This window comes from Elgaria multicarinata, chromosome 3 (genome assembly GCF_023053635.1).
Source record: "Elgaria multicarinata webbii isolate HBS135686 ecotype San Diego chromosome 3, rElgMul1.1.pri, whole genome shotgun sequence".
NCBI lineage: Eukaryota > Metazoa > Chordata > Lepidosauria > Squamata > Anguidae > Elgaria > Elgaria multicarinata.
In genome coordinates this window covers 146,580,292-146,593,271 of record NC_086173.1, presented here as the reverse complement: position 1 = coordinate 146,593,271, position 12,980 = coordinate 146,580,292, and the positions used below count along the sequence as shown (strand labels likewise).

The window sequence follows — 12,980 nt, the reverse complement described above, 5'->3', positions numbered from 1 at the left end:
GAGAGCAGGAATTCTCCTAAAGAGGAAGCAGGCGGCAACTGTGTGTGTGTGTGGGTGTGTGTGGGTGATGTGTGCGTGGGGGGAAGAAATTTCACATGGGAGGAAGAGGAAGTGGTGGTCAGTGCAGTGGGAGCAGTGACTGTGGGGGGGATTTGGTGGGGGGAGAGGGAGGGGAGTGCTGCACTGGTGGCAGGAATCGGGGTTGGAATTTCAGACAGGAAAAGGTTAATGCGGTGGCACCAGCACTCCATCAGGCATTCATATGGTGGGGCATTATGTTTCCCATAAACAAAGATACAGCCGGTGCCTGTCTTTTATTCTTCTTGAAGGCCCTGCTGTCTGTCACTGCCTGCATCCAGGTACAGAAGCATTTCCATCACTGCTGCCCCTTTCACCTGCAGCACCTCCCACTCTACGCTGTCTGACCCATGAAATGTACGTCATCCAAGGGGCAGATTCCTCCCAGGGAACAGCAGAGCCCAGGAGGTCGTTGCCCTTCTTATACATACACGTGGGCAGCTGCCTTCTCCCTAGGCTATCTGTTATTTGTAAGAGCTAGAAGCATCACGAAAGCCACCTTTCCCCTTGGCCTGAGCTGTGGGGGACACAGAGGAGAAGCCAAAGCCAAACCCCCCAGGGAAGAAAGGAGGTGAGTCCTAAAGGCATAGAAGAAGAATGGATGGAAATTGGGGTGAGATATTGTGGGGGGGGGGGCAAAGCAACAAGAGAGATGGCAACGAGAAAGGGGAGCCAGGAATCCTGAGTCCGAGCACCATGTCTTCTTGCCTAGTTTTATTTTAGCTGTTCAGAGTTTTGGAAATTAATCCCCATCTAGCTAGCATCTCCCTCTCAGCTGTAACGCTTTGGGCAGATGTTTGTGAGTGTCAAAGAGGAGAGAGGTGTTCGAGGGGCTAACAAAGCCAGATGCCAGGTTATTGAGTGACCACTGCATATTTGCTAAAGGAATTCAAGGTTGATAAATAGAGGAGGACAAGGATAGAAATTGACAGATTCCAGCCAGGGGATTACAACATTCTGTCTTGACAGCCCATCATCACTGTCATAATCTGTATTAGATTTTAAGCTTCATCCCATGTACCTGTTTCCCTTGAATTATCCCCTACAGCGCTAAGCCGGCATCATTGTTGTTGTTGCTAAATCACACCCCGGGCGGCAGTGCTCCTAAGCTCCTTTGCAAAGGGTTTAAGGGGGGAAATGTAAAAGAAAATCATAAAAAATCAATGGATCACCCAATCTGATTCAAATTTGGCATGCTTAAAGCTCTCCTTAATATCTATTACTGTGCCAATTTTGATGTCTTTATCTTTAAATCTTACGCAGATGTAAGCATTTATTTAAATTTTCTTCAAATCCTGCTCCTGCGTCCCAGTGGCCACTTGGAAAACAACAAAATTATTCACTTGAAAACTACTAGCAAAATACCTTGATTCTTTTCCCTTTATAGCACAATTAAAGCAGGATGCATGGGAGTACTTCACAGTCAAAGCCGATTATAAACTGGAAAACTTCAGAGTCTTTTGCATGCAATTCGCAGTGATTGCACAGTATAACGCTGGTGTGATAAAGCTCTGTGTAATAAAGCAGATGAATACATACCATTTTCCCAACCTCACTCCCTTAAAATTATTCCTTCCCCATACTGTGTAATAACCCGGGTCTTTAACCGCAACTAGTATTCACTCTACAACAAATAGCCACACATACAGACTTACAGAAACAAACAAATCAAATACACAAGAGACAAAGGGCAAGGGGGAAGCAGGCATAGGGTCAGAAGTGAAGGGGACAGAGAAGGTGACTTCCAAATAATAGTTTTCATATTCCCTCAGAGATCTAGGCTAATCATCAAATAGTTCTTAGAACATGGACCAAGTACTTAGACGTATTTTGCTTACCTGCCACCTGCTAAATGCTACTTTCTCTTTTATGGCCAAGTCCAAGAGATCCACCTGACAGCCAATCTTTATTGGGAAAAAATAGAAAAAAGATCGGATATTTTCCTAACATGAGGTTGTGGAGGCCAGAACAGGTGTCACCAGATGCCCAAAGTTGTTAGATGTTATAAAAGTTTTGGTGAATGTCATTGTTCAATTCTGAATGAGAATTGAGTGCATGACTGAAAGTACTGTATGTTTTTCAGCTGCTGCTGCAATGTCCTCTTTCCTCTGCTTTTTCTTGGGCCTCTGCCTATTGGCTTCCAGTTCTGCCTCTGAAGATGACACCGTGGTGGTCACCAGCAGTGGTCCCATCAAAGGCAAGCATCTCCCAGCTGGCTCTGGCTCTGTGACTGCCTATCTGGGCATTCCCTATGCTGAGCCCCCAGTGGGGAAATTGCGTTTCCAGAAGCCCCGTCCACATCAGCCATGGACCCATGTCTTGGAGGCCACCAATTATGGCAACCCCTGCCACCAGAGAAGTTCTTTTCGCTATGCTTTTTCAAACATATGGGTTGCCAACACATCCAATTCAGAAGACTGCCTCTTCCTGAACATATGGGCACCTCACCCAAGGCCCTCCATGCCAGTTCCAATCCTTGTATGGATCCATGGTGGGGGATATATAGCCGGAGCAGGCTCTCTGGACTTATACAATGGAGCACTTTTAGCTGCTACTGAGAATGTCATTGTGGCTTCCATTAATTACCGGCTGGGGACACTAGGCTTTCTCTTCTTCCCACCAGATGCCCCAGGGAACATGGGATTGTGGGACCAACATCTGGCTCTCAAGTGGTTGAACGAGAATGCAGCAGCCTTTGGTGGCAATTCAGCTCAATTGACTCTCCTTGGCCACAGTGCTGGAGCAGCTTCCGTGGGTTTCCACCTCCTCTCCCCAACAAGCCAACCCCTTTTTGCCCGTGCTGTGGTTCAGAGTGGAGCTCCTAATGCCCCCTGGGCTTGGAAGGATCCTGAGGTTGTCAAGAGCCTTGCTTCCTCATTAGGTGACCTATGGGATTGTCCTAAAAAAAATCACAGTTCTGTAGTGAGCTGCCTGCAGGATACAGACCTTCAGGGGGATTCATTTGCTTATAGGAGTCCTTTATTCCTACCCACCTCAGACAGGGACTTCCTTCCTGATGAGCCAAAGAAACTTCTACAGACTGGAGGCATGCGGGCTAAACCACTACTCATAGGTGTTACCAGGGATGACGGCTCTCTCTTTTTGGTATCTGGCGTCCCCAGCGCCCTAAAAAATGAAGCAGTAATGACCTGGGAGCAGCTCCTAGAAGGGATGGTTTACTCATTACGAAAGAATGTTCAAGGAAATGTTGTGACTGCTCTAGGATTGAAGTACATTGAAAATAGCCATGGGACAGACCGGTACCGTCAGGCCCTCTCCCACTTTTGCAGAGATTATTTCTTTCTCTGCCCACTGGCCGAAGTGGCTGAAAACATGGCAGCAGCCGGGGGTCCTGTGTATGTTTACTCCTTCAACCACCACATCTCCGGCTCCGTTTGGCCTGAGTGGATGGGAGCCGCCCATGGAGCAGAGCTGCCTTACCTGTTCGGAACCCTCTCAGCATTACCAGGGATAAACCAAACACGCACAGAAGCTGACGCTGCACTGAGCCGCAGGGTGATGCGCTACTGGGCGGAGTTTGCCAGAAGTGGGTAAGGTGCATTAACATTCCCAGTTATATGCCTCTGGACATTCGTTCGATAGGCTTGGGCCTTTCATCTTGGGATTAATGCAACCTACTTTTCTCTTCCTATCTGCTTTTATGTACTCTAAATAGGGATGTGCAGATGGTGTAAAATTCACTCCATCTACATTTTTTAATTTTTGTGAACCGCCCAGAGAGCTCCGGCTATTGGGCAGTATAGAAATGTAATAAATAAATAAATAAATAAAATAAATCTGTGTTTTGCAGATTGTCAGGCACCCACTCAATGATGGAATTGGACTTTTTGTTTCGACATTTGCTCAAATGTGCGAATCCCTCCCAAAATACACATTTTCATGTGTTAGCCTATGGGGAAAATATGCCATTTTTATTTTTGCACATTTTTTTCTGTGATGAGAGTCCATGAGTTCTTAGGAGCAGGTTGTCAATTAGACCCTTTGCAACTTAATGTGCTGAAGATCTGAAATATTATAAGAGTTTGTTGGGTCTATCATAAGAGTTTGTTGTGTATAAAGGGCTTGAAACTTTTCACAGATATGCAGGATGTTTTTCTAACCTTCGGTAATTTTGCACAAATTTCATCACAGAAAAAAAATGTGCAAAAATAAAAATGGCATATTGGGATCTACTTCCCTTTCCCCCCCTCACTCTTTGCCTGTAATGGTGGGTGCCCCATTATGCATATATCTCGCGTTGGTGGGGCACAGAGAAGGGCTTTTTCGACGGATCTCAGGTTTAGGGTAGGCAGATATATAGGGCAGGCAAATATATGTCTTAGTGTGTCATGTGAACCATTCCTAATCATGGTGGCTATATAACCATGGTTTAAACATGCTCATTAACCATTTGCTGCTTAACCATGGCTTAGTGTGTTGTCTGAACAGGCCCATTGTGTGCCTTTGGACAATGCCCAGGCATTGTATCTACCTGTGGACACATCCGGCTTGGTTCTGGCCCTACTAAGGCCCAGCTGTTGCTGCTGCTCTTCCCCCATAGTGGAGCAGAGTACTTGATAAGTTTGTTAGGCTTTAGCCTGGGCTGATTCCTGGGATCGCCCCCTGTGCGTACACTTGTAGCCCGGTATTTCCCATGGTCTCGGGTTGAGCCTGAGACCGTGGAAGGTGTAGACTGGTCCGCCGCTTTTCCCGGCTATAAGCGCTTACTCGCGCGTAGCCGGGAGAAGCTGAGCACAATCTGCAGTACTCCCCAGGAGCGCTGCGCCCATCGGGGCAGGGTGGGGGGAGCGGGGAAAGCATTTTTTTTGAAAAAAAAGCCTTACCTTTGGTCGTTCGTGTGCTCCTGTGCACCCAGCCCTTTAATTTTTTTAAAAAATGGCGGATGCGACGGGGCTTTCCTTCAGCTCGTCGCGTCTGACTTTAGACTGGGGTGACAGCCCGCAGGAGGGTGAGCCCCTCCTCCCGCATGGATTTACAGGTAGGTCTAGCAAAGGCCAAGTCCGGTCGACCACCTGTGTGCTTGACCCTTGCCCCTCATGGCTCATTACATCAAATAAGGAGGGGATCGCCGGCTGGGTCCAGGAGGTTGTAAATGCCTCCTTGAGAGAGGGAGTGGTGCCGGCCTCTTTAAAAGAGGCGGTAATTAGACCACTCCTGAAGAAGCCTAATCTGGACCCGGAGGATGTTAACAACTATAGGCCGGTGGCTAATATCCCTTTCCTGGGCAAGGTGCTTGAGCGGGTGGTTGCAGGACAACTCCAGGCACTCTTGAATGAAACGGATTATCTAGATCCATTTCAATCGGGCTTCAGGCCTGGTTTTGGAACGGAAACTGCCTTGGTCGCCCTGTGGGATGACCTCTGTCGGGAGAGAGACAGGGGGAGTGCGACCCTGTTGGTTCTCCTGGACCTCTCAGCGGCCTTCGATACCATCGACCATGGTATCCTTCTGGATAGGTTGTCTGAGCTGGGAGTTGGAGGTACTGCGTTGCAGTGGTTCCGCTCCTACTTGGATGGCCGATTCCAGAAGGTGGTGCTGGGGGATTATTGCTCTGTGCCGTGGCACCTAAGCCATGGGGTTCCACAGGGCTCTATCTTATCCCCTATGCTGTTTAACATATACATGAAGCCGCTGGGGGAGGTTATCCGGAGATGTGGACTGAGGTGTCATCAATATGCGGATGATACCCAGCTCTACCTTTCCTTTTCATCAAACCCAGGTGAGGCAGTGGCTGTTCTGAACCAGTGTCTGGGCACGGTAATGGACTGGATGAGGGCTAATAAACTGAGACTCAATCCAGACAAGACGGAGGTACTGTTAGCGGGTGGTTCTTCTGTCCGGCGAGGTGATGTTTGCCCTGTCCTGGACGGGGTTGCACTCCCCCTAAAGGATCGGGTCCGTAGTTTGGGGGTGCTCTTGGATCCAGAACTGTCACTTGAGGCACAGGTGAACTCAGTGGCAAAGAGCACCTTTTATCAGCTCAGGCTGATATACCAGCTGCGCCCTTATCTGGACAGAGATAGCTTAGCTACAGTTATCCATGCTCTGATAACCTCTCGTTTGGATTACTGCAATGCGTTATACGTGGGGCTGCCTTTGAAAACGGTCCGGAAACTTCAACTGGTGCAAAACAGGGCAGCAAGGTTATTAACAGGGACTGGCCGGCGAGATCACATTACGCCAGTCCTTTTACAACTTCACTGGCTGCCAGTCCAGGTCCGGGCCCAATTCAAAGTGCTGGTATTAACATTTAAAGCCCTAAACGGTTTGGGGCCAGGTTATCTGAAGGAACGCCTCCTCCCATATGTACCTACCCGGACCTTAAGATCATCTACAGGGGGCCTTCTCCATGAGCCCCTGCCAAAGGAAGTGAGGCAGGTGGCTACTAGGAGGAGGGCTTTCTCCGCTGTGGCACCCCGGTTGTGGAACGAGCTCCCCAGAGAGGTCCGCTTGGCGCCTACACTGTACTGCTTTCGTCGCCAGCTGAAGACCTTTTTATTCACTCAGTATTTTAACACTTAATTTTAACTTAAATTTAAATTTTACTGTTTTAACTCTGTATTTTAATCCTATATCAACTTTGCTGTGTGGTTTTATCCTGGTTGCGCTTTTTATACTGTATTTCGTAATTGTGTTTTAAACTGTTGGTTGTTTTACTGTGGTTTTAATTTTTGTGAACCGCCCAGAGAGCTTCGGCTATTGGGCGGTATAAAAATGTAATAAATAAATAAATAATAAATAAATAAGGCCTAAGTCTGGTAAAACTGGATTGTTTTTAGAGTGTATTCAAGGGATAATCCATATCTAAACCTGAATCAAGCTCAGCTCAGTTTATGCTGATTTGGTTGTTGGGCTCAAATAGCAATGTGGGCTTACGAGGAAATCCTCCCGATTCATTCATACAAGATGGGCACTCTTGTTTTCTTTCAACCTTTCTGTCCTGTGGTAATTCCTGCATGAAATATTCTTGGATAGCTTGAAGGTCTCTAATCATCACCTTTCCACAGCACTGATTCAGATGGGGAAGACTTTGTCTCAACCCACCCCAAAGTTAAATCCACATTGCAAATCAATCAAACCACTTTGTGAAGGCATCACACGGTGAGATGCTTGTGTGAAGGGACTCTTATTTCTGATGCTTCCAACTCAGTGAAACAGTTGCTTCCACTGATAACATCTTGTTTCCCCATCTACATGCCTCAGAATAAACTGTCTTACAAAGTAGGTGCCAGGCGAACCTCTCAAGGGAGCTCATTCCACAGCCAGGGTACCACAGCAGAAAAGTCCTTTTTCCTGGTCGCCACCTGCTTTATTTTCTTTGGATCTTCATGAAGTTATCTTCCATGTGTAGTACACTCTGCCAAATCGCGCACTTGCTGAATGTTAATTGCTAACGCCTTAATACGGCTACTCTCTCTTGCAGTAATATGACCAATATCTCTTCATTTTCTTCACAGGAATCCCACAGGATCCGCATCCGATGGGGAGCAGTGGCCACTCTACAATGTCACAGAGCGGAACTTCTTCCACATCAGCAGAGAAGCCCCCCAGATCATGAAGATCTCACCTGCCCAGCACTGCAGTTTTCTTGGAACCCATTTATTCAATACAACACGCACAAGTGAGCTAACAAAAAACAAAAAAACCCACTACCCACCTCCCCGCCTCACATACTACAGTTCTGATGAAAATCAATTTTTGCCAGCTATTAATTATTTCCCCACACCCTAAGTTGTCAAGGAAGTATCTAGTTTGGCCCTTAAATGTTGAGATTTTAGTTTAATGGGGGGTGGATGGGTTTCTGGATCCCTAAGACAATTCTCAGCACCAAACTATAATTTCCAGGTTTCTTTGGTGGAAGGAATGACAGTTCAAGTGGCATAAAAGTGCCATAGATTTTAAAAGGCTAGAAGGAGCTTGGGTTTCCTAAACTGTAGTGCTATCCTATGCACGTCTACTTTGAAGTAAGCCCCATTGCGTTTGTGAAATTTTCTTCCAGGTAAGGGTTGATGGATTGTACCCTTAAAGTGAGAATGAGAATGAGCTATGAGAATCGAAAATATGAAAATACTCCACTGACTCCATTGGCTCCCCCCCTTTTTTTTTTTTTTCGTTTTTCTTTTTGCAGATTTATCCCAAGGATATCCTGTTTCATCAGACCAAGCGAATGGCACAAAGAATGGGACTGGATATTAATCGACAGAATTCGTGTGCAGGTTCAGGTGAAAAGTGTGTGTGTGTATGTGGTGGCAGTGGAATGGGGGGAGAAGGTGACGTAGAAAAGGTAGCGCAAGTGTCAATGGAGAGGACTATGAGGAGGACACAGGTGGGTTGCTGTGAGGGTGAAGTGGTTAATACAGACCATGTGGCATTAGAGACAGCCCTTCTCAGATAATGTTTGTGAACCGCCCACAGACCTTTGGCTATTGGGCAGTATAAAAATATAATAAATAAATAAATAAATAGTGTGGTATTGCAGGGCTTCAGGGTCAGAGAAAGGATTTATGAGTAGTGATGGGAAAACGTACCCTGAGTGGAATTAGTTTTTTCCTCACATAATGATGAATGCTCCCATGTAACTCGGGTGAGATTTACATAAAAATGAACTCTCATTCTGTGAAAACAAGCTTTTTTGCATGTGCAAAAACAAAGTGCATCTTGGCAGCTGAAGTTTGAAAATACATAGAATCACAGAATAGTAGAGTTGGAAGGGGCCTATAAGGCCATCGAGTCCAAACCTCTGCCCAATGTAGGAATCCACCTTAAAGCATACCTGACAGATGGTTGTCCAGCTGCCTCTTGAAGGCCTCTAGTGTGGGAGAGCCCACGACCTCCCTAGGTAACTGGTCCCATGGTCATACTGCTCTAACAGTCAGGAAGTTTTTCGTCATATCCAGCCAGGAATCTGGCTTCCTGTAACTTGAGCCCATTTAGTGTGTCATGTAATGTACCTCTTTTCTGATTGGTTGTTTTCTTGTGGTCTTTCTACATTAATCCAACCACCTCAGTACATGCATGGAAATAACAGTGTTTTGATAGAGACTGAGCATGCTCAGAAGTACACAACCAGTTCCAAACTTAATAAGAGAATTTGTAAAGCAATGGGCAGGTTCTTTAAAAAAGGTGAGCATTACGAATCAGTGAAGTTTGACCTGCAAGCCAACTAATTATGAAATTCAGCAGCATCACTACTTTATGACCCTAAATTAGAAACCATAGGAAGGTAGTCCGGGAGAAATTGTTGGGGGCTCTATCTGACAACAAGGCCACCTGAGCAGGAAGAGAATACAGAAGAGGTGAGGGTTTAAGCAATCCTTTTCTGCACACTCAATGAACATGCCTGTTAGTCCTGATGGCTATATGCTACCTCCAAGATCATAAGCAGTATGCCTGCATACACCAGTTGTTGAGCAACAGGGGTGGGAGGATGCTGTTGCACCCATGTCCTGTTTGTAGGTTCCTGGTCAATAGCTGGTTGGCCACTGTGTGAACAAAACGCTGGACTAGATGGACCTTTGGTCTGATCCAGCATGGCTCCTCTTACATTCTTATGAACATGGTGAGAGGGATTGCAGAGCTGTTCAAACTACCTCTCCTGCCATCTATGCACTCAGAGTGTGCCTGAAGGAACTCCACTTGTGTACCAATATACATACTTAGAGTTCCATACCGAGTGTGTGTGTGTGTGTGTGTGTGTGTGTGTGTGTGTGAATCTAATATGGTCATGATCCCCCCTCTATGCATGAACACTTGGAATGTGGTTGCCAAACAGGTCAGGTGCTGAGGACTGGGCTTGCCTGCATATCCGTGCAGCCCCCCTTCAAACATTTCCCCCCAAATTTTATTTTTTAGTCTTTGAAAAATAGGGGGGGGGGGAACCATTCGTAAATGCATATTTACTATTCCAAGAATAGAAGATCGTACAAACAGAAGAAGAAGAAGAAGAAGAAGAAGAAGAAGAAGAAGAAGAAGAAGAAGAAGAAGAAGAAGAAGACGACGACTAGATTATATTTCATTTCATTCTATACCATCCAATAAAACAAAACAAAAAAGACAAGGTCACCAATAGCAATATGAATATAAACATTCCTAGTGTAAGAGAGCAACAACTAAAGCAAACTGGGTTTCAGAAAACCTGGAAAGTGCAGAATTCAGATGGAGCTATCTTAAAACAAAGAATTTTTTTATCAAACTATAACCTAAAACACTATGTTGCTGTTGTTGTTGTTAATATTATCATTATCCAATTCAGACCAGAAAGTCCCTCTTGCACAGTTTGTTTTGGTCAGTCTATAGATGCATCATAAGAGGAAGGGGGAAATAACATGCCCTCCTATCTCATAGCTGATAGTGTAGAACTGAAGCATCCATAAACCCAATCAGAACTTGAACAAGTCTTTCAATAGAAATTCTGCACATGAAGGATCTGTGCATGGCAGGCTTTATTCTTTATCCCACTGATGAAGACCCTTGAGGTTGAAACATGTTTGGGACAGGTGGATGTGTATTAATATAGCCTACTATATTTTAAGGCAGCTTTAGCCTTTTCCGGCAGGCCTATCCAGATCAATGTAAAATCAAGAATTTTTAAGATGTATTGATTCTGTACTAATGTTGTTCCCTGCCTCGATCCAAAGGGAGAGGCGGGTAAGAAATAAATAAATATATTATTATTATTATTATTATTATTATTATTATTATTAAATGACTTTTAGGGGGGAAGTAAGGTCACTATGTTTATGGACTCTTTTAGTTTCCATATGGGTATAATTTTATATGGTTTGTTATATAATTTAATTTTTACAATTTTTATATTTTGTAGTATGGATTAGTTATTTTATTAAATTCTATTAATGATTATTTTGTGATAGCTCCATCTGAATTCTAAACTTCATAGGTTTTCCTAAACCCAGTTTGCTTTGTGAGTTGACTTTGGTTTAAGACAAGACCTTTATTAATAATTGTAAGAGAGCAACAAGACAGCACTGGGCCCATTAATTGCAAAATCTGTAATAAAAATAGTTGCAAGTGCAATTGTGCCAAATAGTTTACAGCTTAACAACAAATAGATCAGACATTACTCTCATAGTTGTTGTCAAATAGACCAGCCTGACTGATATAGTTGTTCTGAAACTCTGATACAACTGTCAACTATTTGGTACATCAAATCAAAGATGGCTTCTGTTATTATGTTGTCTTATACAGGATGCATAAAAAATGCACACATGAAGCTGTCTGAACAGAGTTCAGGATTCCATACTGGCCAATGGACATGGATTATTTTGTATCATGTGCTGCCAATAGCTTGCACGCTTTATCCTTAGTAGCACGCCCTGTTGCAATGTGGGTTCTCCTTTTGTTCTTTATTACAGGAAAATGGCCTGAAGCCCTCCAAAACTGTTCTGTCACAGAAGCTGGGAAGAGCTGGGCCTCAAAAATACTCGAAAAAAGTGCTGCTTGAGAATCTAAAATCCTGGAGCTCTTTTGGAGGAACAGCAGCATGCAAATAAATCATAGAATCATAGAATCATAGAATAGCAGAGTTGGAAGGAGCCTACAAGGCCATCGAGTCCAACCCCCTGCTCAATGCAGGAATCCAGAAATAGTTGCTTCTAGCTTTTATGACGGGAGAAACTTCCATTTTGGTGCCTCCTTTTCCAGAAACACTTCCCATGAGCCCTTCCACTTGATCATTGTGTAAATTTATTTGGAATAGTAGAAAATGGTTGGTACCTGAATTGAATTTGCTTATTTTCTTCATCCTTTCCTATTTCCCTTTTGTGTTCTGTAGCTCTTAGATTATTGTTGTTATTGAAACGTAAAGTATGCAGAATTCTTTGGCAAAAAGACGGTATATAAATGGAGTAAGCACATCAATAATAAATTCACATTTTAAAGGTCAAATATCATAAGCAGAAGACATTGACACCTAGTGGCAGAACAATGCATTACAGAAGACAGCACAAGAAACTCCTGCATTCTGAAACAAGAGATAAATAGCAGATAGTGATGCTTAGTGATGCAGCACTGCTCAAACATTACCTGTGTTTTGCATAATAAAATAACTTTTCCCATTTGTTGGAAGGTTCCATGTTGGGAAGGGTGGCCTAGCCCATTTCAATAACCACAGAAGTTGCACGTGGACGGGGAAAACCCATTTCTCACATTAGGGCTAGCATGTGCTAGAAAAGGAATGAGCTAATGAAAAGGAAGGGACTAATTTGTGAGGAGATAGCTCTGGCTTTCCTCTCCTCCACTCCAGTCAGGGCCTTTAAGCAGCCACCCACTCACATGCCTGGGATCAACATCAAGACGCGGAAGAAATTCTTTTCTTCCAGTCTAAGGGAAGAGGCTTACTTGGAAGTAGGGAGGTGTGGGGTGGGAAAGGAAAGGGGTGCCCCTGTGGGTGGTACTGCTTTGGGTGTCTCCCCATCCATTCCAGCATGCCCACCATTTCCCCAGCTCAAAGTACTTCTTTAAAGATGAAAGAGGGTGATATTGCATATGGATTGGTGGCTTATCTCTGGCTATAGGTGGGGACTTACCTCCTCGACTGGGGCAGAGGAAAACAGACTGCCAGAAGCCAAATCAGAGCCATCTGCAGCCCCCCAATTTGCAGGAAGAAGCTGTGTTCCATTGGATAGCTTTTGGACATGAAAGAAAAGAAACTATCATGGCTTTTATCCCTTCTCAGGATTCCTTAGAATGACCATACACTACTGCTTTTAAAGCGCTTTAAAGCACTTTGAAAACGTTTTGAAACCTGTATAAGCAATACGTCCTGGGCCCCAACAGTTGTCAAAACTGTTATAAATCACTTTAAAGCAGTAGTGTAGATTCCCGCCCCCCATATGAAAAGGAGGACAGGTCTCCTGTATCTT

At 44.6% G+C, this 12,980-nt stretch overlaps 1 protein-coding gene across 1 annotated transcript; it reads left to right on the top strand.

The window, feature by feature from the left end:
• The first annotated feature begins 512 nt into the window (after positions 1-512).
• Positions 513-12,173, top strand: LOC134395927 (cholinesterase-like). The gene is made up of 5 exons (XM_063122201.1): positions 513-649; positions 2,162-3,629; positions 7,557-7,720; positions 8,228-8,321; positions 11,472-12,173. Exons 2-4 carry the CDS (start codon positions 2,173-2,175, stop codon positions 8,293-8,295), a joined length of 1,689 nt encoding a protein of 562 aa, XP_062978271.1. The 5' UTR covers positions 513-649; positions 2,162-2,172; the 3' UTR covers positions 8,296-8,321; positions 11,472-12,173.
• The last annotated feature ends 807 nt before the right edge of the window (positions 12,174-12,980 follow it).